Source organism: Varroa jacobsoni, unplaced genomic scaffold (genome assembly GCF_002532875.2).
Source record: "Varroa jacobsoni isolate VJ856 unplaced genomic scaffold, vjacob_1.0 scaffold_1088, whole genome shotgun sequence".
Lineage (NCBI taxonomy): Eukaryota > Metazoa > Arthropoda > Arachnida > Mesostigmata > Varroidae > Varroa > Varroa jacobsoni.
This window is the reverse complement of record NW_019213990.1, coordinates 83,516-97,542: the sequence shown is the minus strand read 5'-3', so window position 1 is coordinate 97,542 and position 14,027 is coordinate 83,516. Positions and strand designations below refer to the sequence as shown.

Sequence of the window (14,027 nt, the reverse complement as noted above, 5' to 3'; positions counted from 1 at the left end):
CTAATTACTACTATAGATGACCTGTCATAGAATGAGATCCCATGTTGGCTCGTGCAGTCGGCTTTATTATTGCGGACGATTTTGCCAGAAAATCGCGAGGAGCTTTCCTTCAGCTTCGCTATCACAGCTAGTTACTATATGCCCTTTCGTGTTGGCGCTATAGGTCCGATCGATGCCGCCTCTCGTACCACTCGTTCAAACGCAGACATGGATTGCCTAGCGCATCTCACCTCAGTCGCCTCAGGGGCTGGCAGCAGCCTTAAGAAGGCCGCGTGCAAAACAGCGCCGACCGTTCTCGCCTCGTCAGCGCTGCTGCTGCTGGTGGTACTTGCGGCGGTGGTCGGTCAAAGCGCCAGTCAACTATGACTATAGAGCCCATTCGGGCATTAGGGTATGTTGGGAGAGTGTGTGCTAGCAAAACGCTTGCTGCTGTATTGCCTAGCTCGCTCTGCCTGGCCTGTGACTACTCGGTTAGTTCGGCAGCTCTGCTGCGGAGCGCCGATCGGAGGGCGGAGCCAGCGGCGGAGAGCTCCGCCGTAGGCCCGCCCAGTATTTAGCGAGAGACCAATCAGCTGAAAGCGGCGCGTCGCCAAGCCGAACTGACAGGCGTCGAGCGTTGTGCACAATCTGCGAACACTTTCTTGTTTGTAGTGTGATCATCATATCGTTTTAGTAAATTTAGTGCCAGTTTGTTTCTCGGCAGCAAGTGAGCAGCCACCAGGCGGGCGAGTAAAATAGTGGCTATTGAGTGAACGAGCTAGCGAGCCAGAGCAGACGAAGTGTCCGACGGTTGGATGGACGACAGCAACAGCCCGAACGAGCGATGAGTCGGTGAGGACAGCCAGGGTCGTGCGTGGTGCGCGAGAAACTCTGCGCCTCGTAGAACGAAACGAGTAACAGCGGCCGAGCGGAGCGCAATCGTGGTATTGGTCAGTGAACGAGGGTCGTGGAATAGCGCCCGCTCATAGCAAGCACGATCCGAAGGACTTGCAATTTCTAGCAGTTAAATGACTGACTGAGGCTGGTCGTGCTAAGAAACGGCCGCAACGAACAGAAAGCGTGTGAGCTGGCAATGGTGTCGGAAGTAAGTCTGCGATCGCGTTTAGCCATTACCGAATAAAGCGAAGGAGAACAATAGCAATGAGAAAAAGTTCGTGGAACAAAACGCGTGCACGTGTGGCTGTGTATGTGCAGGATGCGGTAATAGACCATCGTCATTTATCGAATTAATTTGGGCGTTGCCACCGCAGCGGTACTGCTGCATCTAATATAAATGTAGGTGAACCTTGTCAAGTATCGCACGTCGCGCCCGCTACCGGTTTACGCCGAAGGCGACCTCACCAACGAACGGTGTGGTCCACCAGCCATTGATACTGATGCGGCCGCAGCAAAAGCACCCCAGTGCTCGTTGTCGAACGAGAAAAAGAGAAAGACTCTTCTAGTGGACCTTGTCGGCAGAGACCGACTCCAGATTCAACACTAATGATAATCGTGTTCGACGACCACGACAACCAATAATGAATGTTCGTGTGATCCGAAATCATCCCACCCGCCAGGTATCTCTCCCCACTTGGCCGCGTTTTTCTCCGAAGCGAATCGTGATCCGGTCTGTGTCGCGCAGTGACAGGTAGACGCTATTTACGGATGATAACCATTTAAACCTGCCATAACCACTTGTAAGAGCTATTGTGAACTCTTTTTTGGGAATAACAAATTTGGTATCAGCAATAACAACATCAGTATCAGGACTTTGAGTGTGGCCCATGACGCTCTCGTCAGAATCGAACACTGCTCAGTTTGGGCGGACGGACACAGGTCAATGTCAATAATATGGAGCACTAAAACTGCCAATAAGCAGATCACGGGCGGTCTCGATTTCTCGTGATCTTTTTTCAGTTTTGAGTGGTGCATATGTGAGGGAGCGCGTGCCCCGTGTGAGTTTTTTATATATATATAGATATATATATATACATATGTATACACATATATCTATATATATATATATATATATATATATATATATGTACTGTATGTTCCGTTATTTATGTCTTTCTACTGTGCCACGAATGCTAGTGATTGTTTATGGGGTGAATTTGCACGATTCGGCCAGCGCGAGTCAAATAGAGTGACAGTGAATTATACTTATTGCGTAAAGGCAGATACGCCGTGCACTGTTGTTACTGCTATGATTGTTGATGGGCAATAATGTTGATTCGGAAGAGGCGGACCTAACTCACTTGATCTGCGATTTAAGAACTTCAGTACAACGTCAGGGACTGTAGAAAGTGCGCCGCAGCGCGAGAGCATCGTGATTAGAAGGTGGTGCTTAGGGCGCTGAGTTTACCTGTTGGAACAGCAGAGCATTTGTGTTGCTGGCGAGACGAAACAGACGGACTCAGGGTGATACGACTGATACGAAACGAGTACATCACAATGTCAACCCCGGAAGCCAATGAGGCCGCTTCCGATCGCAGTATTTCACCGGCCGAGAGCGACCGTTCGGTAGCCAGATCGTCTCCGATGGCGCTCCAACTGAGTCATCCCCAGCTGAGCGGACATCCATGTCTTCCCTTAAAGCCGCGGTTGTCGTTTAGCATTTCAGCGCTGATTGGTTCCGTTGGCGATAAAAAGGTCGAATCAAATGACCAAACAGACGAAACTGGCCACGACGGCGACGACGATGAAGGAGGCGTGGATGGCAATGACCACGAGTTGGATGGTGAAGACTGTTCGGATATCGATGTGGAGTCAGATGCCGAGCGAGAATCACGTACTCCCCAAAGTGAACATGAGGGCCTTAGTCCACTCCCATTAGCGCTGGGGGCAAATGGAACAGTTATTCGGGTGCCGGCGCAGAGACCACCGGGACCCGAGGGGGCTACATTTGCCGTAGGTGCGCCCGGCGCAGTGGCCGCCTTTCCATGGCCAGCTAATCCTGCGCTTATCAAAGATCATCGACTACAAGGTTAGTAATTGTTCGAGTACGCGTATATATTGGGACAGGTACGATTACGGTGCCTATGCAACTGTATTATGGCTATTGCCCATACCGTTCCCTGATCCGTAAGTTTATTCTTGACGGCCGCAGATTAACAGGCGTATTTTGCTCATGTAGTAAACATTGACTACACTTTTCATTTGCTACAAAACACAAGACGCTTTTAATTGAGTGTAGCCGACATTTTTCTGTTTGCGTACGATGCCACGGTTGACCATGTGCAATTTTTTTAGAGTATACCCGTATCCTCTATGAAGCTTTCCTCCGGGATAGCTACCATATCGTCCTTAGATAGGCGAACTTCCGTCAAAGCGCTGGTGGAAACGGCGCACATCTACGTAATGTACCGACGGTATTGTTATTTTACTCCAGTGCAACCATTCGCTACGACCGTTCGCTGGCTTTCTCGTGCATGCCATTATGCAGGTCCGTTCGTTTACCGGCGGGTATGGTTTCGTACATGAAACGTTAAGGACAAGGGGCAGCCTTTCTGATTAGAGGATTTAAAGGGTAAATCACACGGCGGAAGCGTCAGCGGAAAATCAACCGCTCGAATAAATAGGAGTGTAGCTAACAGCTAAGTAGTTGCTACGGATGTATTGCCGACGGGGCTGGACAGTAGAAAACAATCTAGTGAAATATTATATAATGAGGGCAAATCTGACGAGATGGAGCTAGATTGTTTATGTTGGTCTTTCTCATATACATTTTCACACTATTGAGAGCCTTGATTGTTGGATACCGATGCAATTAGGATCAACCATGTTGAATTTGGCCAAATACTTTCATACTATTATCATAATAATATGGCAGTAATATAACGTCATTTGTCATCGATAAATTCGTATCGCAAAGAGGGCGCTTACGTGAATCAAAGGTAAACTGTAATCTGAACAAAGATCTGAAACGGATGTAGATACGAATTGTCGTATTGCCCATATATAATTATTGACGTCCCTATACTAGACGCGAATATTTTGTTTAATGGGAGACGAGAACCTTATAAACGGCATCTATGAGACATAATTTGACCGACGAAGGAAACATTTGTTGAGATAATTTATGTCAACATCAGAAAATACTAATGATAATAACCATTTACCAACTATTTAGTTCAAGTATGAAGATATAAATGGATATAAACAATAATAAGGATAATAACCATAATTCATATTAACTTATACATTCAAATAGAAACTGTAATTAATGATGGTTGTCGAAATTATACTAATCATAGTCTCCAAGCCCAGTTTCAGAATCGAAATTGATTTACAATTGAAGCAATAGATTTGAGGGGCCCCCGCACCCGGACACAACTGGCCAATTGTCTCTGTGAGTATGTAAATATGCCTCTATACACCTGTTGATGTTGCCACGATGACTCTTTCTACTGTTGTTACTGCTATTGTTGTTGTCGTCATTACCACCATCGGTACCGTTACATCTCAGTTGGGACATAATGATCCCCCGAAGCACTCGGCGATCACCGCTGACCAAACCGAACGAAACAGCCTCCCTATGCTTCGGGAGTCCTTTTTTTTTTGCTAGTCTACACCTCAAATCAGATTTGAGCTTCCTTCTGCCGTCGCTTGACTCGTCTGAAGTGGACACCAAGCGTGGCTACATCTTTGCTTCATCTTCGTGTTCTTTAGGGATTTTACGTGTTCGAGACGATGGTACAAGGGGGATGCGGTTTGGTTCAGCCAGAGCCAGGGAGACCTTCGCGGGGGCAGAAAAAAGGCCTCAGATGTGTGTGTGTATACACGGAGCTAATGCCCACATTTGATCATTCGCGCTCAATTAATTGCCATTTGAACGTTTCGCAGAGGATCTAATTCACGAAAAGCCCTAATTAACAGGTAGCTCAATCTGTGTCTATGTAGAGCAGTCAACAGATAGGTTTAGCAAATTATCACGCTATGACGAATTTATACGTCACCAACTTCGTAACTTCGATAACTACGTCTTGTACTGAGCGTTTCGTTCTTAAGAGATATACAACTTTCGTCAGGAGGGTTAGTATCTGACTGAACGGTGGTCGCCTATCGTGCAATAGAACCGTATTACGCACGATATATAACGGCCTTGAAAAAACAACTTTTCAATGCAGTGTAACCAGTAGGCACAAGGTAGCCTTCAAATACATTTCAATATTTTAAAGATAGGCACGTCCACGGGATCAAGCAGCTACTGACTCAATAAAAATAACGTAAACACAAAATACCCGTACGGTAAAAACTGAATTGTCAACAATCCTCCCTTCAATTTTTGCCGATGAAAAGTCTAATCGGGGTGGTGCTAAAGTAAGATCAGATGTTTAAATAACAGCAAAAAAAAGAGACAGAAAAGTTAGCTAGGACAGCTGAGCATCTAGGAAGGTCGTAGGTGTTGTTTGTGCGGGAAAAGCAAACGTATGACGCGTTTACATTGGCATCGCTTTCGGACATTTTTCATCGGTGCACAGACATTTTTTATACCGCGTATAACCTCCGTTCCATACTTTGTTTGTGGAGCGGTCGACTGATGGAATGTCTGCTGATACTGTTTGCCTGAGCAAGCCCCCTCTCGGCGCTCGGATATGATAAAATGGCGGATGTATCGTGAGGTGAGATCACAGTGTGTACGATACTGATTTAAATAAGAATTTCATTCAGTGAGCTAGTCAATAATCATAACGCATAAAAAAGATATACAGACGGTGTATAAAAATCCCCTATATAGGAAAATCAATCCACGACTCCAGGACCACGCTGGGTAGTGACGAACAAAAAACACTCTAAAGACTTCAGAGCCTTCTCGGTTCTTGCTGTCTCCTAAATTTACCTGTCAACTTTTTTTCGTCTCTCTATTATATACACGCAATAAAACTGTCCGAAGCCAAGGTTACAATAAACCTCGGCAATTTTGGTCGCGGAACACCCCTACCAATTTTACCAATTGTCACCAAATAGTACGAATCAGGGCAGCAGCTAAAAAACTGCGCCAGGCTGAAGCGCTGTAGTGATTTACCATTGTTGCAATGCTATTACATCTATCATATCGTATTGTCTGTTTAGTAACGTGTTCGCGGCCAGTGACGCTCACTCTGGTTGTCTAAGTTAAGACGCTCAAATCCATCGAATATAGAAAAAGAACTGGATCCGTAGATCGGGAGCGAAAATAAATCAAAGACACGAAATTTCGTTTATACTTCGCAAATTATCTGGTGGCGATTACCAATAATCTCAACCATTGTTCCCTTTCTTCGAGACTGTATTTCTGCATAACGAACTGCGAAGGACATACTTATCGGTGACAAATAGGTGCTATTGTATTAAGTCGTTTATAAGGTACCTGAAAACGCTGTCCCGGCATGTTGAAGTCCATCTAGGCTCGTTTACCTGCGACAGTGTGCCGACAAGGGACCCCGACGGCTGATAAGCTAGTACCTGAACCGTTTTCGGTAGAATTGGTGTCGTTCGCTCCCTTCGATTTCATGATGCGTGAGCAACTGCCCTCAACTTAGCTAACGTATGCATTAGGTAACTTACTTGTAGAATGGCCCATTTGTGAAAAATTGTGTGGTGTTAGTTAAACCAGTGAGTGATTTTACGCTTCGATGAGCTTCGATCACTTGATGGTTTCATAGAATTAAAGGCGCTAGTCAATGATCAGGACGACAAAAATTACGAAAGGAAATAGCAAGTGTGCGAAAAAGACACGGTAGCGCCAATCTACTGTTATAACTCATGTCGATGAGAATGGAAATAGATCGAAGAAGCAGAAGGTATCGAACGCAAACAACACGTAAACGGAACAAGGGCCGATGATGCAATGTGAGCATACGATCGGAAATAAATCGCGCTTGAGTAAAGTTATTTGTGTATATAAAATGAGAAAACAACTGAACCTGAATGTGAGTATATTGATTCTGGTCCTACTTTATACCTTGAGCCGATTTTTCGAAACAAACGCTCTGGTCACTTTCTAGATCCGACGTCACACAGCGTTTTCACGCTTCCCTCCCTACATGTATTTGTTGGAGTCATAGAGCAAAAAGTAATAAACGAATACATAATGATACCAAGAAGCAGTTGTACGTTATACTCGCCTCTCTTATGCTTCGGCTGGCACCGTTGATGCTGCTCCTTTTCTCGCTCGTGCAACTACCTTGGTCCGCCGCCTCCTAGTTTGCTTTTGTTGTCGACGTAATAGCTCGCAATATGTCTACCATCACTGACTATTAATCATATAGTCTCGTAATAATGATACGCATCTGCTGGCCACGTCGCGTTACCTTCTTTGGCGCTCCTGTCATCATTGCTATCATGTGACGGGTGTCGCTGCTGCTGTTGACGTTGTTTTTGCCGCTTCTGCAGCTCTCGCCGACGAAGTGGTGTTACACTTCAGAAGTGGTCCATTTTGTCTTTCTTTCCTGTCAAGTGACTAACGCACTTGGGCAGGCAGACGCAGACTGTGAATGCAGGTCAATAAGTCCCGGGGCAGAAATAGCAGCAGCATACTGAGCTGTAGAAACAGAAGCAGATGGTCCCTAGCGGGGCTGAAGTAAGGCTCGTTGCGCTGTATAGGAGCCTGTTGTTGTTAGCTGTCGATGTGGCCGTGGCTGTTTGGCCTCCAGCTAAACAGGGGGACGCGGACCTCATTGAAGATCGACGGAGTTAAATAACGCGGCAGCCAGACGAACCAAATCATACAGACGACGAGGGAAAAGGGGGTGAAAGACGAACGAGTGCAATGGCGAGGTGGCAGCAGAACTGTGTCCAAATCAAGAAAGAACATCGAAAGATGAACCAAGCAGAAGGACGTCCTTTGTGTGAGGATAGGAACCAGAATTCTACTATTTAGTTACTTGCTATCATTTGTTTAATATAGCCAATCGAAATGAAGAACGTTGAAGTTCATGCACCCCACTAGCTGGGAACTTTTCCATCGCTTCCTTTTATTTTGCGAGGGTTCAGTTCGAAGGGCTGCCATCTAATTGTCTAACGACAGCTGTGTGTGCTGGGGTTATGTAATGCGGCTTCCATTCCGGCGACGACGATTCAACGCTAAATACATTAATAATGAATGCGTTATATAGATGATTAAAGCAGGACTCTCATGGAAATTCTTGACAAACAGATTCTATTTTCTGAATTCATAGCCACCCACACACACAGACGAAAACTGTATGTTTTCGTCTGTGTGTCGTCACAAATAGACCAACGCAACATCCGATGATGCCATTGATGCTCAACATCTGTGTTTCCGGGTGGAAATGTTTCATTCTGCTTGAGCTCTTAATGTCGAGTTTTCGTTGATGACTTCAACCGTTTAGCCGCGTCATCTACCTATCCGATACGACGCTGCGATTTGATGCCCGGTGAGGAAAAACCGCTGCTGCTATCATCGCTCATTTATTGTCACGAATTCGTTGGCGTTTTATTCGGCCATCATTTTTTTTTTTTTTTTTTCTATATATTCGTATTTTTTATCGATTCGTAATGGGAACGACGCAAACATTAGATGATTTCAGCTAAAGCGGTCGTAGAGCAGAAGCGGAGATGGCAAGTGAAGGCGGGTTCAGAAACGGCCCCGTTAGAATTACAGCAACGCCCTCTGCGAAAGCATCGCTTTTAATATCATCATATCGTTGGATGCCGCATGAATCTGTTGGTAACGGTGGAAAGCGTGCGGCTGTATGCGAGCTACATGCAGCAGGCGTTGACACATTTAAGGATCTTTTACAGCGTCTTGCAGACTTATGAAAGAGACTTGCCCTCTAATAGATGTTTTGCATTCAGAAAATATGTACAGAAACAAAGAGGAACCGTTCTGACTCACATATACAAAATGTCGGAACAGCAGTCACTTATTGTTAAAATCTGCAACTAGCGACGACGCTTTTGGATGACTCAAAGAGAACACGTAAAACGCGTTTACAAGCGCAATAGTTCTGCAGTTTCAGAGCTTTACTTTATGCGGATTGGAAGGAGGATAACGACGAAATGTGGCTCGCTTGATGATGCGTACGGCCTGACACATACGACAGTAGCATTACTCTAGCTAGCGTTTTGTTTTATTCATAGGGGCAAAAATCAATTAGAATAGTGACAAAAATGTGCCGTGTTCGATTCCGTGTCTACTCCTTTCCAAACCTCAAGCTCACTAAATAATAATTAACCTATAAAAAGTGACTTTATTCAGTCTTCGTTTTACACTGTTTAAGAGACCGTTTAACAAACAGTCTGCGCTTTTATGCTCCTATTGGTGTTCTGTCGAACGTTCCCTCTTTTGATCTTTCTTCGGCCTTTTTTAAAAGTAGTGGGCGGGCTTCTGGGGGGCGAACAGGCTCCCATTCAGATATAGACAGATCCTCGGCGTTCGATTCAAACGATCGTTTCATCTGTTTCATCATCACCATCGCGGTATCTGTACACACACAGAATAGAGTGGTGGTCTGGCGCTCATGTTGAACACCAGCGACCTCTGCAGGAGCCTGACTCAGTTCCTGAACCCTCAAAGCGTGCTGGATTGAAAAACATTAGATGTCACCTTGTGGAAATTTCGTCCGAGCCCGTCGAGAGCTGCTTGTCACGGCTGCGCTACGGCCTCCGCCGCCCCCGCGTCATATCCATTAATATTAATACGCTTTTATTCTTCACTGCAATATCAAGGATGACCGCTTCTGCGGCCATCACCACCGATGTCTAGCCGCATATCGTCGCTATCCGCCAGGGCAACTCCCAATATGATCAGCGTCATCATCAACGTCGTTGCAATGAAAAAAAGACGCCGATAATCATCGCGAAAAAAGTATAGAGCGTAATCGATGCATCACCGAGTATGAAGGTCGTGTGGGCCTGGATGCAGCCTCCCGATCGTCGTGTTCACACCGAACGGGGCATAAACGAAGGCAACGTACCAGATAATTCGGCGCGTCGAAATGACCGAGGTAGTTGATAGGCAGACCCGTTACTCTCGAAGGAACGAGTAAGATGATAAAAATACTGTGAGACAAAAACGAACAGACCTCTAAGGAGTGTTGGCCGTCCCGTGCTGCACAAGCGGGCTGCAGTGAGCACGATGGGCTCGCTTCGATTATGAAACTTGCGGTTATTTCGCACCCTAGAGTTTGCAGGGACAACAGGGAACAGACGGTAAGGAGATGGCCGCCCGACAGCTGTCCGACTGTGGGCAATTGTGGGTTTTGGCATCGCTGGCCCTAAGGACAACGGGTCTTGTAATCGTGAGCCTTGTTCCCTTTGCTATCCGCCAACTACAAAGACCACTTGGTTTACGGCCACTTCGCTAATAGTCGAATTCAGTGGAAGGCCGATTTTAGTAAAAAATGCTTTGTCAGATCAACGCACGCCGTTTGCGTTGCTGTTAGAATAGCATACAAATGACTGTGAAATATTCCGCCAGGCGAAGATTGCTGGCATCTGTTGTGCTATGCTGAGCGCTGAACCTAATCTCCGATTGCGGTGTTGTCCGATAAAAAAAGAAAATACCTTAAGATAAACATGCGTCTAACGCTAAGTTAAAGTACTAGCTGCTTTAAACATAGAGCGTTTTTTGCCTTTTTGTACGAGTTCGCCTTCAACTTTTTTTTTCTGTACGTAGAAAAAAACGTTGGAATCTATTACGCATATCAGCGTCTCATGTAAGTACTAATGGTGGGTAGCCAATAAATAAGAGTCGTCGTTTAGATGATATGAACATAAAAACCCTAATAAACCTCAACGTTGATCAACTGTGACTCACGCTGAATGACAGAAGAAGAGAACTTAATCGAAATTCGGCTAGCGACAGAAAAATAAATGAGGGACTATAAGATTAATCGATCGTTTGCTCGTAGTAAAGCTACAACTAGTAAAGACTATGCGCAAAAGGGGCAACCCACGATTTCTGTTTTGATACTCTGACGCCAGCCCACATAATATGATAGGACAACTAAACAATACCACAATAACAAAAATCACATTCGTAAGTGGTCGTAAACTACGGTAGGCAAGCAAACAAGAAGAAACAAAAGATCTCCAACTATTGATAACAATGTAACCATATTTCAACTAGCAGAAATACTGGCATGCAGAACGGTAGCCGATTTAACAAGTGTTTTGTACTTACTAAATCGTCCAGAAAAATGAAGAAGTACTGCGTTTATTTTGTAAACACAACATTTCTCACAGAAATAGAAACCATATCCAGAGTAACATCAGACGACGGTACAACGCGCCTAGCACGCCACATCCTAAATATCAATCCAGTTATCGACTCAAGCTGCCAGCGACAACTAACTATTTTAGCTTGCTTAATTATTGATTAGCTGGTATTGCTAAACTGTTTTTTATATCTTTAACCCCTAAGCTTAGGTTGCACGGGTATATGGCTCCGTATTCTAGTCAGAATATTTTTATGCCCCATGTGTCAACACTCTAGCGATAACAGGGGAAAGGCTGTCTTCCGTTCGCATTCACTGCTGTACATGCTGGTCGACACTGCATCAGTCCCGCATCTAGCTTTTGTGCCTTACTACCCTATATTATTGTGAACAAGTGCCAGTGGAACAACGGAAGCCATCCACTCCGCATAAGTGGTTGGGTCCTTAAAAAGAGGCAAGTCGTCCAGACCTGATTCCCCCCAGGAGTATCAGCGAAGGCTCGCTGTCTTGGTCGCCCGCCCCTTTCCACGTTCTTTCTTTTTTCGGTGTCGCCGACTGCCAACAGAAGGGTCTGCCACACTTGCTTCTTTCATTGCACAGGACCACAGAGCCGACAGGGTACAGCGGCAGCTGGCTTGTCTGGTCTGGCTTTCGCAATGCTTTCGACCTGTGCTTTATGAAGCAGTCTGCTGATAAGCGACAAAGGCATCTCCCAACGTCTTGGAGCACCAGCCCAATCGCACCAGCCCATGAATGGACCTTTTTTTATTGTTGTCATTGTTATGCTTGAACAGAGGTAGCGATTTCGGTACTCGCTCAGATGAGCCACAGCGCTAGCAACCGTCTATCAAGTACATACAAGCAGGGAAATTGTGTCGGTGTGAAATTGAGAGCATGTTTACCTCTAAACTTGCTACCTAAACACTTTTGTTTGATCATTAATGTGCTAAATACGTAATTGGGCACAGTTACATAACAAACATAGATAAGGCGTTATATGCACACGGCGTAGTATGTGAGCAATGCCTTCTCAGCCCATCAGATCAACTACTATCAGCGTGTGTCAGCTGAAGATGGTCAATTTCTCGTTGCAGGAAGCAGTAACAATCGGTATAGCATCGTTATTTTCCAGCTATCGTTACATGTGAGTCGGCCAGGCAAAAGCCACCTTTCAGATGGCAGCTGCGGTACCCGCTCAGAAGCAATCCCTTAGAGGTCTATCCTCCCTCCCCCCCGACCAACCTTATGGCCGCTGAGTGCAGATAGCAAACGGCAGACCATATCGTAAAAAGGGCCTGTGTTGATAGCTGCAGTACGGGTGGCCGACCCACTTCGTCGTTCACAATGCACGGTGCGCCTTTTCTTCCAATAAGAGTGGCTAGTATTTTTCCTGGATGAGTGGCTCCTCTTCGTGCGAGCTTCGAACGCCTGTCTCCCAAGAACTGGCCCGCCAGTTGTGCTGGTCGGACCTGCTGTACCTGAAGGTGTGTGAAGTCAGCGTCAAGTCCTGAGCATGAAAATGGCGGACGAGACGCCACTTCCAGTGCCCCTACGGTCTCCAACGCTATATAAAAAGTCGGTAGGCAATAATTTGAGTGGAAGGATGAAAAGAGGAAGAAGGGACGTCGAGAAACGATGTCACAGAGCGAGGCAGGACCAAGAGTTACCCGGCGCAGGAACCTATGACTACTGTGCAGGTGATGTCTGAATGTTGATGTGCTGTCGAATGTATCGACGTGGAGAACGCGGTACGGAATAGCAATTTGGACTCGTGGAGAACTCGATGATGAGGTTGCCAACGTGCCGGTAATGGCAGTTCGTGGCGAAACGTGACGATATAGACACCATGGCCATTTTTCCAGTGCTAACGCCCGTAGTTGGAAGAAGGGAGAGCTAACTAATCAAAAAATGAAAAAAAGAATATAGCGATCAGACGCTCCGGCTTGGATCAGCTAGCAATCCAACATTCAGAATTCTACATTGCTATATGGTATATTGCAGATCTACAATAACATTATAAGTCTCGAGGCGGCGTACGCCTGCACATCCAGTTATGTACATGCGATTCTTATTGAAAAGGAATCGCATGTCGAAAATGTATCACTCAACGTGCATCTTGGCGTATTGGCTGGCGGATGAACTGTACCACACCGAATTTGCTTCTTGTTGTAGAACTATGTTTGCAAGCCATTCTCATGCTGATGTCTAGTCTGGTTTCAGGTCTCCAAAGCGATTTTCGATGTAGTTCACTATAGGCGTTTGCCCCAGCAATATAAATGATTCACTTTTATCGATTTTCTTAGTTCGAAGGTAGCAACAGACTTTTCAGCGCCACACGCTACCCACTGCAACCGTTTCTGCCGCGGCAACGGCAACTAGTACTGTCCGAACTCGGAATTCCTGTCCCGCATCCTTGAGCAATGCGCCTTCCTTACTCACTGCCCATTCCAGTTATCTCTGCCAATCCAACAGCTTTTGCCACCAACGCCTTATATAAAATCAGAAATGGCCCGCTCACATTTCCTTCGATATATGATCACAGCGCGGCTGGGCCTGTATGATACGTTTTCCTGGCTCATCGTTGGTGCCTGCTATAGCTACAGCTACTTGCCATCGCTGCAATGCAGTGCAGTTCACTCAGTTTAGTCCTGATCGTGCTACTACTGCTGCTGGCGGGCGTACCTACAGCTTGCAAGGGGTGAGGCCACGTAGGTACCTAGTGCCGGAGCAACGAGCCATATCGCAGCGATCGAAGCCGAAGCCAAATTGGGCGAAGAAGTATTTGAACACTCCCGCACACGGGATCTGTTCTTGGCTGGAGAGAGAGAGAGAGAGAGAGAGAGGGGGGGGGGGGGACTTTGCCAGGGGGGAACAAGGCTGGCG

At 46.0% G+C, this 14,027-nt stretch overlaps 1 protein-coding gene across 1 annotated transcript in view; it reads left to right on the top strand.

Moving 5' to 3' along the window:
- The first annotated feature begins 692 nt into the window (after positions 1 to 692).
- LOC111266487 (uncharacterized) overlaps positions 693 to 14,027 on the top strand; it is a 73,667-nt gene continuing 60,332 nt past the window's right edge. Inside the window, exon 1 of the mRNA XM_022844002.2 lies at positions 693 to 2,965. Within this exon, the coding sequence (XP_022699737.1) occupies positions 2,434 to 2,965 (532 nt within the window). The 5' untranslated portion in view covers positions 693 to 2,433. The remainder of the gene's footprint in view (positions 2,966 to 14,027) is intronic.